Source organism: Centruroides vittatus, unplaced genomic scaffold (assembly GCF_030686945.1).
Source record: "Centruroides vittatus isolate TY-2023 unplaced genomic scaffold, ASM3068694v2 contig_575, whole genome shotgun sequence".
Classification (NCBI taxonomy): Eukaryota; Metazoa; Arthropoda; class Arachnida; order Scorpiones; family Buthidae; genus Centruroides; species Centruroides vittatus.
Genome location: NW_027122344.1, coordinates 283,157 through 296,204, shown reverse-complemented (window position 1 = coordinate 296,204; position 13,048 = coordinate 283,157). Strand labels below are relative to the sequence as shown.

General features: G+C 25.7%; 1 protein-coding gene across 1 annotated transcript in view; it reads left to right on the top strand.

Annotated features, from left to right (window-relative positions):
- The first annotated feature begins 3,579 nt into the window (after nucleotides 1-3,579).
- The window catches only part of LOC136979038 (stomatin-2-like), a 49,756-nt gene continuing 40,287 nt past the window's right edge, over nucleotides 3,580-13,048 (top strand). Inside the window, exon 1 of the mRNA XM_067274915.1 lies at nucleotides 3,580-3,809. Within this exon, the coding sequence (XP_067131016.1) occupies nucleotides 3,758-3,809 (52 nt within the window). The 5' untranslated portion in view covers nucleotides 3,580-3,757. The remainder of the gene's footprint in view (nucleotides 3,810-13,048) is intronic.

Genomic DNA, 13,048 nt, shown 5'->3' with positions numbered 1-13,048 from the left:
TTCATTCAACGAAAAATTTATAGATTATTTGATGTTACATTTATGTAATGTCAAAGTCAACACAACTAGTACCTTTGCGACATTACCATTTGGTAGCAATTAATAATTAAGATAAAAATTGTAATCGATGTTATTTAAACGTCCGGACAATTAATACAGTAAAATAAAAATACAACAGATTTACATCACGAATAGCAACAAAACTTTCAACATTTTCAAACAATTCCATAGAACTGTAATGAAAAGTAAAAGGATCAATCATTTTTATAACTTCAACGTTATTATGTTATCCTACATTACACTTTTAAAGATTTATTTTAATTCTTTTATAATTTACGATATGAATTTGATACATTCGCATTATAAATTATACCAGAATTAGATAAATTATTACTAATCGTTGGGTTTCGATAATTAAAGTAACATTCTGACAAAAATAGAAATAAATTCATTAAAAAATTTAAAAAAAATTATATTTGAATAATTTCATAACAGTTTGGTTGGATATTAATTCTAAAAAGATTGATAAAATTACAACAGATTAAACAATTTTAGATTGAAATTTGAAAGAATCAATTTTGTTAATGATGGTCTGTCAGTTCGGGTTTCAACACGGCAGAGAAAAACAGAAAAAAATTCAAATTCAAAACCAAATCTATTTTAATTTTAATTTAATTCAAACTAACAATAAAAGTTAAAATCTTAAAACGTAATACACTTTTTAAAAATATATAATTTGAAGTATTTTTTTAATAGGTCATCACAATCACAAAAACACAATTATTAATTAAATATTAGTGGAGACTTGTGATTTATTCTCTCCCAAAATATGTAAAAACTGCGTTAACATCTTTTATAAAAGTAAGAAAAAATGGCTCAAAATATATAAAAGTTACTTTCCTTACCACTTTTAAATTAAAAAAAAGGTTTTTCTTCGCTTTTTTAAATATAAAACAACAATCTATATCTGTAAAAGATCAACTAGCCAATGTTTTAATTAGGTTCATGTGATAATGACGAACATTAAAGAAGACTCCATCTTTTTTTTTTATTTGCGTTTGTCTTCAATTTGCATATATTTTTAATTCAGACAATTTTAATTCTGTTTTTAAGCTAAATTTTTTTTCTAAATCTAAAGCTAAGCTTTTTGTTACATGTTATAAGTATTTGTAAAACAATTAATAATCAATCAATAATTTATCAATAAAAACAGATATATTTTAATTGAAATTTTTCAGATTAAAATATATATAGGCCCTATATACATGTTAATGTATATAGGGCTCTATATATATGTAAATATTTTAATGGGTCTATTAAATATTCACAATTTTTAAATATTATTCTAATTGATTAAATAATTTTAAAAAATATAAAATTGAATAATATTGGATACTACAATAATAAAAAGAAATTGGATAACACTATAAGAAAAACATAATCATTGATAAAGTAAAATACAAAGAGACAATTAATATACAATGAAGAATAAAAATGTTATATAAAATAGCAAAATTTTGTCTATAAATTTACTATTTTGAAATTTAAATTTTTGTAGAAATAAGTATAAGAATAAAGAAATAAAATATGTAAATTCTTGCAAAATTATTAACATTTCGAAGTTATGTTATGTAATATTTAAGAAAAACATGTTATGATGAAAAATGGCATTAACATAAATGATATTTCTTTATTAAATTATTACATTATGTTTATTTTCTAATGATAAAGCTTGCCAAATTAATTAATTCCATTAAATAGTAATTATTCACTCGTGTACTGTACATCATCATATAGCGTTAGAATTAAATACATATAAACTATAAATTACATAATTCATTTCTGTTAATTATTTAATTAATTCTCCCTTTAGAATATTATATAAAGTAAACTATATATTTGCAGTAGTACTATTTTGATCAATTATAAGAGACGTGGAAGTATTTTCTAAAGTATAATTTATAAATTCGAACGATAGCTTTTACTATAAATAAAAAGCAAGTTTGTAGAAATCTACTCTTTAGAAATACAATAGGATTTATGAATTCTTTCTAATCGTAAATTGTTTTGGGCCAAGGACCGTAACTGACGCCAAATGTGACGTCAGATGTTTTCAACCATATATAATAGACATTCATCATTCAAGTATTTTGGACATCTCCCAACATTAAACAACTATACAATTTTTCAATTGAACTATGAAATTCATAAAAATTCTAAGTGACGTGCACATGAAAATAATGATTTTAATACGCAAAGAGTACTATAAACACACAAGAACAAGATAATGAACAGAAAATATTCGAATATCTTTCATCACGACAAAATTTAAATTATTTCTAATACTTATGCAAATAATTTTGATTTAATGAATTACTTATATATGCAAGATGTTAACGATGTTAATTTGAACTATTTCACATTAGTAGGCTTTGCTTTAAATGAAGAAAGAAATGTTTCGTTGTGTTTTAATGATACATTTTGAATAAAAAATTTACAATTTAGGAAAAAATTAATCAGTTTTATTTTAAAATCGCTAGTTTTTCTAATAATTATTTTAAATAAATTACAGATGAGAGTAAATATATATGTACATACAAAATAAACGAAAACGAACTCGTGGATAAACGTTACCAAACCAAGGAAACAATAATCGATGACAGATGGAAGAAAACATGACAAGGTATGTTATACCGAACAGAAAAATTCTATAAATAGAATGAAATCTTCTTTTATCAATCATCACTTTTAATCTATAAGTTTATCAAGTTATCTTTTATATAAATTAACTAAATGTTTTCTAATAAAACAGCTATCTTATTTTATAATTTTAAATGGATTTTATGATACCGAATTTAATATAATTAATTAAAACATTTTTTTCTGTCATTTATAAAAACGGAAAATGTGTTTTTAGATGCTATATCTAATTCCTCTTGTGTTATATAAAAAAAAAATTATATTTAATTATATATATTTGTTTGGTTGTAAGATTATTGACCGTATAATCCAAACAGATTGCATTTTTCCCTAGATATTTCTCCTTTAATAAATATGAATTAATTAGCAGAATGTTATTAACCTTGCAGAGTTATCATTAAGAATTTCTTACATATTTTTTTTTAAAATAATATATCAGAAATTTAAACATTATTTTCATTTTATTTTCGCGTAACATGCAACACGATATTTTAAAAATTTGATAACATAAATACTTTTATTTTTATTAAATAATTTAAATTCAAAATAAATTAAAAAATATCCACAATTTATAATTAATTTTTCTTAATTAAAAAAAAAAACAGAAAAAGAAATAAGATTAATTGACGAATTACAAATTAATGCCAACTTCTGCCACTAGATGACGGGTTAGAAATTCTTATATAACGGTTTCACTTAAGTATATATTAAAACTATTAATAAATAAAAAAGTTTTTAACAGTTAATTTTAATATAATTTCGAAAATCAGCGTTACGTAAGCGTTTTTTTTTACGTTTCGCTTTTAAATAAATTTCGTAATGGTAGATAAGAAGTATTAAAAGTCGTATACGTCACCGATCAATCAACCAATCGGATAGGAGTTGTCACCTAGACAACCGGCCGTTATGATTCCGAATTGTGATATTAAAGGAAGAGATCCAGTGAAAGAGGAAGGTTGTTGTTAGCGTAGCTCTCTATGTTTGGACGACTGCAAGCGGTTGCCTAGCTCTAGTATTATTATAGGCTTTATGTAAATGCTAAAGGCCAACAGATAAAATGTCTTACAAGTCTAAAGGAACAAACAATGTCGAGGTACAACGATTTGGAGGTAAGTGATTATTTAAGTCGCCATCTTGGTATTGTTGATTGCATTTTTCGCTTCTTTTAACTTGATAAATACATTACCATTATTGAAAATGACAAATAACTAAAGAAAAATTGTTAATCTATAAATAACGCGCCTCTCCATCTTCATCTTCTAGCACAAACTGTTGATTCTTTATGATTAAATGATTATTGAAGTTACGAGTTTCTTAATGAATTTCCTTCATATTATGGCTTTATAATTTGTAATAACATTAAGCTAAATAAAAAGAAAGAAGGGGGGAAAAAACATTAAAATAATGTAATTCACAATGCAGAAACTGGATAGCATTCAAAACTTATATATAATAGGACAGTTTAAAAAAAAAATAAAATAAAACAAAAATTTTCCCTCATTTTTAACAGAAATTTCTTAATTTAGAAAATGCAAGTAATTTTAAATTTTAATTCGATTGAACAGCCAGTTAATAATATATAAATCAATTAGGTTAAGCAGAATGTTAATTAAGAAACTTTTAATTTTATTTCCTGTTCAGTTAATCATTTTGACATTTGCCAAATATACTTAGACATTAACAAGAAAAGGTGACAGAAATTATTGGAAAATTTTCATTTTTACATAGAATTATCATTATAACATTTTTTCCCCTTTTCTACATCGTTGAAATGTTTAAAATTTAATAAATAATAAATCGAGGTCTTAACTTTTATATTGATTTAAACTTATGTAGCTTATGCTAAGTATTAAAAACTTAAATATTCCATTTAAGTTAATAATTTATTTTCTTTAAATATTAGATGTGTTCTAAATATTTAAGTAATATAAAAGAACGTATTTATATTTTTGAATGTTATATTTTTATTTTATTCTATTATACATTAATAAATACAAATTAAAAATAAAAGTAATTTAATATATTTGATTTAATTTAAAATTAAATGTTGGTATAAATTAAAAACCGAAATCACAAATTACTTAAATATTAGGTAATTGTAAATATAACAAAAAGAAATAACAACAATAATAAATATTCATTTAATTATTATAAAAAAGTGTGCTTTTTTAATAATTAAAAAATTTCTAAGTAAGTAAATCGGTAAATATGAATAATTAATTATAATTAGATGCTAAAATTAGAACGTTAAGAATTAGAGAGTGTATCTTTTATGAGTATTAAAACTGATATAAAATATTTATCCTTTATTAAAGCTATTATAATTTAAAATTTTTTGAAATTTTCAAATATGAATAAATAAAAATTTAAATTTATTATCTGAATTTGAATCATTAATTTATTCAGCTACAAACTCTGTCAACGAATTTTGTATTTAAATTAAGCAATAAAATATCGTAATTAATTAATTTTTTGAGTGAAAATGTAATTTATATATATAATATATATTTTATATATATATATAGTTAAAAATTCATAACAAAAAGATTTGTTGTTAAAATTAACTGTAAAAAAATTCTTGTATACCTTTTTAAAAAATAATCACCTGCACAATAATAATTTAGCTTGAAATTATTTAATATTATTTTACAGTTAACTGTGTGATGAACAGATTATAGTAAAATTAAATTACTTTATTAGAAACTTAATATAAAGGGATAATTCACTCTTCAGACTGCAATTGTTTCCATAACAGTGAATGAAAATCAGTTATTAAAAGATCAAGTAACTGTCAATTTGTTAATTAACAAATTAGTTCAGTTGAAAACTTAAATTTACGGTTATATAATATAAATAATTTATTAATTTATCATAATTTAAGGCCATAACATTTCAAAATGTCTTGCTGATTTATAATTAATATTTGTAACGAAACTCTGTTAGGTTGACATTTGCTAAGAGAAATAATTTAAAGTAAATTCGGCGCTTTACGATTAATATATCAACTTCGAATTATATATATTTCGTTTGAAAAATAATTTAAAGTAATTTCTATGATGGAAATAAAAATAACGCTAAAAATGCTAAAATTTAGTTTTTTACAATGAATAATGGATTATGAAATAAACATTCTTTGATATGTATATTTTTAGTTTTTGACATATTTTTTCCCTATTTACTAGAATCTTTATCTTTTTAAATAGTGTTAGATATAACCCTCTTTATTTGAATAATTTTGAAACTTTTTCTCTTGTGATATGGCAGCGATTTGAAAAAATTGTAGACATAAATTTTTACTGTCGTCTGTCCTGCCGTCTGCCCTTCCTTAATCTCGAGAACGTAGTTAGATAGAGTACATGAAAGTCGAGACGAGATATGGAAACCTTAGGGGCAGCAGGCCCCGATTAACTATATATGAATTTGCGATGAAAATCGGAAGTCATATTACTTCAATTCAAAAATTTTTCCCTTAAAGGTGTTAAATAGATGATCGTGCCGACTCTATTATTAAAGGAAAAGTAGGCGATACAGGGGTAAGACACTACAGTACTAATTTGAGGTGGAGAGCATATATTTCAAATTAAATAAATTAAAAATATGTTTAAAAATTGCATCCTGGCATTGTGACGATGTCACAATAAATAATTGCTCGTTTTATTTATATTTTCACATTAAACATCAAACGGGAAACGCATTGATATCTTGGGGATTATGACATATTGTAAAATATTTAATTACTGCAGTTTTTATTATATGTATAACTATATATTATAGACCAGTGATGGCGTACAGTATTTGTAACATTCAACCTTGAACAAGGTTAGTGTTAAGAAAGTATTCGGTTTTTATATATTATAAAATATTTGATAGGTTTAAAAATTTTGCATATATAATATGAAAGTGGGGTCCTAAAGCTGTCGATAAGTCTTTAAAGACTTATTGACAGCTTTAAAGTCTTTAAAGTGATTTTAGATCATCAAACCGTTAACATAATCAGTGACTTTAAAAGACTTTAAAGTCACTGATTATGGACCTCGAAAAATTATCATCAAATAAACAACAGCAGATTTCTTGTTAAACGAAATGTTGATATTTGTTTCCGTTATAATCACACTATTATTTATTTTTCTGATATATACAGTATTAAAAAGATTAATAAAATTCGTAAACAGTATTTTGCTATTTTATAATTAGTCAAATTAAATATTTGATCCGCAATTTGGAGTTAGTAAATTTCGAATTTAGTTTTGGTTCGTCTTCGGAAAAGGTTTGCCATCAGATATATTTATCACTTAAAATATAATGAAACATTTTAGATAAAATATCGAGACATCTAATTCTTGAAGAATCAGTGTAGGAGATTGTTTTGAGCAGTCAATGTGAATTTATAAAATTTTGTTTTGAATTCAGTTTGAATTTTTGATTTTTCAACAAATTGTTGCATTTTTCATAAATGGGAACATTTTCCAAGTAATAATAACAATGAAACCGACTATTCAGCCCGAGAAAATTCTTTTATTTATATAGAACAACGATTTTTGCTTTTTTTACGTTCAGAATTTTAAATACTAAATATTCTAGAACAATTTCAAAAATTAAATGCTTTTAGAATTTTTTTGCCCCTTCAAAGTTTAATTTTTTAGTTAGTTTAAAAACTAAACTAAAGTTTAGAACTTGTTTTCCACAAATTTTTGCCTTCTTTATTTGTTCACACAAATAAAAAGTATTTTAGAGTAATTTTGAATATTTATTATTATAGTATATAATTAATTCTAAGGAAAGAAAGTTTCTTCATATAATTCTGTTTGTCGTCGTTATTTAAACTATCTTAACATGTTTTCTTATTAATCTCTTATCCTGCATTCTGACATAAAGTATATTATTCAAATGAAATTTAGATTTGACATTTTATTTTTGGAATCGAATTTTACCTTCACTCGAAATTACTTTTCTTTATCTTCATTCAGTTCTAGACGTGTTTAAATTATCAGATTGCCAAGTTCAAATCTAGTAAGAAGATAAGATTTGAAAAATAACTTTCCAATGCACTATTTCTTTTATTTTATTTAGAAATAAAATCAAGTGAAAATTCAAAGGTAGTCCTTTAAATTTTACTACAAGCAATATTCAATAAAGAATTTATCTTCTACTGGCATCTTTCAAAGAATAACAAGTTATATGGAGTTATTGAAAAGCAAATAAATGTATCAGTTGAATAATTGTTTTTGCAGGTTTAATGTGTCAGTAAACTCAAATTAATTTGTATCATCTGAAAGAAACTATAGGAAAGAATATACCCGTGTTTACTCGATTCTAATAAGCACCTTTTGTTTTTAGACTTTTCTGGTCTCAAAGATTGGGATGTGCATTAAAATTAGACATAAAGTAGATTTAATGCAGCATCGTTTGCAATTAGCGTGTATTATACCTGTATAGATATGGTACACGTCCTTCTGACTTTGGTTTTGCTTTGGTAACGGTTTGATGGTATTTTGAACTACATCAAACTGGAGTGAACGAGACAAATCTGTAAAGTAGTGTTTAAGCAGGGAGCTATACACTACGCTGAAGAAGATGTATACAGATATTTCAGTGTGATACTACATATTAGGTAAATTTCGGGCTTATGTACAGTACATTGACGCATTAAATCTCGCTGTTAAAACATTGATCATATGATAATTTTGACTGATTTTATATTGGATTACAGACCCTCTCTAACTGACGGATTCATGAATCGTGAAGCACTGTAAACTTGAAAATAAATCTTTTTCAAATGCATTTATTACTGTTTAAATATATTAAATTTTTTAGGTTTTAACGTCTTGGAAATCGGGTGCTCATTAGAATCGAGAAAATACTGTATATGTATATGATAATTTAATTTGATTAATTGATATAACCTACACAAATTTTAAATACGTGCATTTTTATTTCATCATGATAAAATTTATTTCATTAGGATATGAGATAACGAAAAAATTTTGCCTGAGTTCGCAATATTTTTAAAGTTAAATTTATGACTCAACGATGCTTTTGGAAAAAATGAGTCAATTAAGTCAATGCATTCAATATTGACGTAATTATTTATATAATTAAAGATAATTACAGATATAAAGCTTTGTCTAGTTGTCATTTTAGATATAATTTGATTAATATACGAAATAGTTAAAGGCTTGTAAATTTTAAATTTTAATCATTTTTAAATTTTTAGTAATCATCATATCTAATTAAGCAATATTTATTTTAAAAATAAAAATAATTCTGCAATTTCTTCAGTACATATTTATATTAAATCTCAGTGGTTATTCATTTTTTCAATTTGTTACTTATTCTAATACATGGCATGCAAAATTTAGTACTTCTAATTTCAATGTGCATTTTTATAATTTGTCATAAGATGTATACCACGAGATTTAAAAAAATTTTATAGGATAATGACAATTTACACATAGATCTTATAGATTTAGTCAACGGATTCAATTTTCTAGAAAAGTTCAAAACCTAACATTTATTAATTTTTAGTATTTTATTTAATATTAATTTTAAAAATTATTTGTAATACTGTCAAAGCTTATTTGAAGAATTTGCCTGTTAATAATCATAATCGCATTTTTAATTTTTACGTGCTAAATTAAGATTTTGAACAATTTATAAAAATTCATAATTAATTCCTCATTATATTTACATTAAACTAAAATCAGTAAGCTTTATCACTAGTTACTTATCATTGTAAATTAGTCCATCAGAAAGCATATAAGTAAAATTTATAAATTGCAATATTAAATTTTCTGATTTTAAATAACTATTTTTAAACATAATTTTTATTTAAACAACTTGGCTTCTTTTTTGATATTAAATAATAAAGACTATTCACACGTTAAAATCAAGGAAGAGAGTATTTTTTTATTATAAAGGAAAAAATATGAACTATTGCGATAAGATACAATGGAAAAGAATTATTGATCAAACGAGAAATCAAATATACTAGTGACAAGCTCCCCAAAGAAATACATCTCTTGATGCTAGATTACCCAAGAAGTGTCTTCGTTTTTTCAAATGCTTTTCTATAATAAGTTTTAGCATTATGGATTTTTATTTAGATTGTTTGCTGGAGAAAAATTAATACATCCCGAGAGACTTAAACCACGATCTCTATCTTAATTAAGTGGAATAACAGAACATTTTAACTTTATTTGTTTCCTTGTTTTGTCTCCAGTCAGCGGATTAGAACTATCTTGTTCTGATCAGACGTTCTTTTGAGATTCTCTGAAGGACGTCCTAATGATACAGTTTTGAAAGGATTCTTGTTTTCGTGTGTAGACATGGATCAGATTGATGCGTGCTCGATAGCTCACCATGAAAAATAGTGGAGATGCTTTCTATAACAATCATCGTATTCTATTTCTCCACAATATAAATTCAATTGATCAGATCCGATATTATTGCGATATAACGATTCAACGAAAATGAATGAGTGGATGAGAGACCTTGCAGATAAATGATATCAAGCGAAATCAACATAGACCCAATTTCAGGAGAAAATTGATTCCTTATTATAACAACAGTGATAAAAAGATATGTACATTTGTCTACATAATAACTCATCCATATGAAGAAAATAATATCATAAATTAAGTTTTAGGAACTTTGTGAAAAAAACAAAAATAGTTTCTACGAAAAGTTTTTATGTATTTTTCAAATGAGGTCAGAATGAGGTTTGGATTATAATGTCACTCTATAATGTGAGACGTTATGAGTGTGATTCAGTATGTGCCTCTACTCTTATCAGTGACTACTGTACGTTCTAATATAGAGCAAACTATTCTCAATCATGTAAGAACTTGAGAATAATTTTAAGAATAGGCTATGGATGTACTGAAATTTACATCATTCATGTTCTTCACGTTGCAATTCAAAGAACGTGAGATGATGTAAGTTTAATAGGATTGCATGTGACCACTTGTCCGTATATATGCAATCCTATTAAATTCTATGATCCATTAAATTTTTTAGGTTTACGTTTTGGCAAGACTTAAGCGGAAAATTGTCTCAGTTGCGTGTTTTAAATTCTAGCGAGATTACAGTTAGCACGTGTAGATTAGCATTATCTATGATCTATACGTGTTAAATATGTAGTTGTTGAAGAGTAAAAAATTTTATTAATTTAATATAGCATCAAATATGACAAATAAATTTTTTTGCGTGTGCTTTACTGTTTAATACAGGCATGGGCAAATGTGGCTCCGAGAGCCGCATGCGGCTCTTTTTGAGTTACGTGCGGCTCTTGGTGAAAGTGTTAATTTCTGTTTTTTATTATTATTTTTACAATTTTAATTTTATAATTTTGTGAAAATATGTTTGTTAGAAAAATTCAATATTTGTTTTATATTATATTTATATTATATAATAAAATCGCGTGCCTTACCATACTATCTGCCATGACAGTACAGAACTGTGGCTCCCATGCATTTTGCACAACCTACGTTTCGGCTCCTGCTGAACTCTTGCTTGTCCACCCCTGGTTTAATATGTTGTGATTTGCGTGTGCTTTACTGTTTAATATGTTGTGATTTTAACTGTTTTATTACAAGAGCACGCGTAACTTATTTTCATAAACAAAAATAATTGGTGTTTACTGTAAACTAGTCATTTAAATGAAAATATGAAGATGTATTTAGATATCTATTTATTTACTTAGTATAAAGCATTCATCATTTTTAAAGAGAAAAATAAATATAAAATAATAATAGAATGATATAATTTTTTTTCGATATGTTTAACTTAATATTAATTCTGATTAAACTCTACCAAAATGATATATATTCAGATATTAAATTAGTTTTTCTGTATTAAAAAAATTAATAGAGTAAAACCTTTGTAAATTGGAATCACACGGTATCGAATATTTTTAACGCTTTGGCAGGTTTTCGCATTTTTAAAAATCTTTAACTATACCAAATAAGTGTCACAATTACATTCATTTTTATAGTAAAATTACCTGCTTGTGCCCAGTGTTACTCGGGCCTTTGAGGGAGTGGAAGATTGATGAAGTTGGGTTGGATATGGTCTTAGTAACTAAAACTTACTTAACTTAAATTTATTGGTCCTCGGACTTAAGAAGGAGTGGATTTTAGGGGCTGTTGGGATGAGGACCCATATAGCATTTTTTCTAGAGTGTCGAAGAATATTCATACCAAATTTGGTGCGGATTCGTTGAACGATATAGATCCTTTACTTAACATATATACTTTGACTTATATGGATTACTTTTGTTAAAAGGTTTTATCTAAATTAATTCAAAGTGATTCCGACTATAGATATTCGACTGCAAAAATCTGTTCGATTGTAAAAAAGCTCTTGTTTATGCACGACATTCTAATATTAATACAAAGAGTTTTTGTGTGGTATCCTTATAAGCTCACATGACAGCGTACAACCCAATTCATGAATCAAAAATTAGTGTTTCGTTTTAGGACCGTCAGATGACCTAGGACAGGGATGACGAACCTTTTTGAGTCCGCGTGCCATATTGTAAGCATACTTAGCTTTAAAGATGTTAATGCGTGCCAATGTCTTAGACTTCGAATAATGATACTTAAAGAAATTAAACGAATACGCTTACGAATAAATGTAAAAAATCTGATTGAAAAAAAGTTGATCAGGTGATAAACAGAAAGGATGATTGAAAAAAACAAAAATCATATGATACATTACGTGCCAGATGATTTCTCTTACGTGCCACTTTGGGCACGCGTGCCTAGGCGATTAGACCCACTGTTCTAGGAGAATTGGAATCCAGGCATGCAGCTTCTTAGGAACTTTTCATGGGCAGTCCGTTTTGGATACGCCGAACTTCGCCCTGATCATCCGATTCCCATTGTGGGCCTACCTTAATAGCATGAAAAAGGTCCTCCTAGTGCCCATAGAGCAAAAAGAGTAAAAAAAAAGAAAAAATAGCATGTCGCTCTGACGCTGGAATTTTAATCGCATTAGAGTAATGCAAAGTTATTCTGTGATCTGACTCTTCAAAGATGTTTAATACTCTAATTAATCGTTTATTTCAGTTTCTATAATTACCAACAACGTTAATTAACTTGTTTCTGAATACTCATTACTGGCTACTTCGTGTATACGAAGTAACCAGCGACGAAAACTTGAAGCATGTGTTACTTTATTCTCATTGTTTTCAGTGAATTTATCTTGTTCTTAAGTGTTCGGTTCTCAGAAACTTATTCGAATCTTAAATTCTCGAGTTTTAAAAGTATTCGATTTTACCCTTTGTTATTTTTAGCAAATATTAGTACTATATTAACAAAAACATTGTCTGTATGTCCCTTGTCACGTG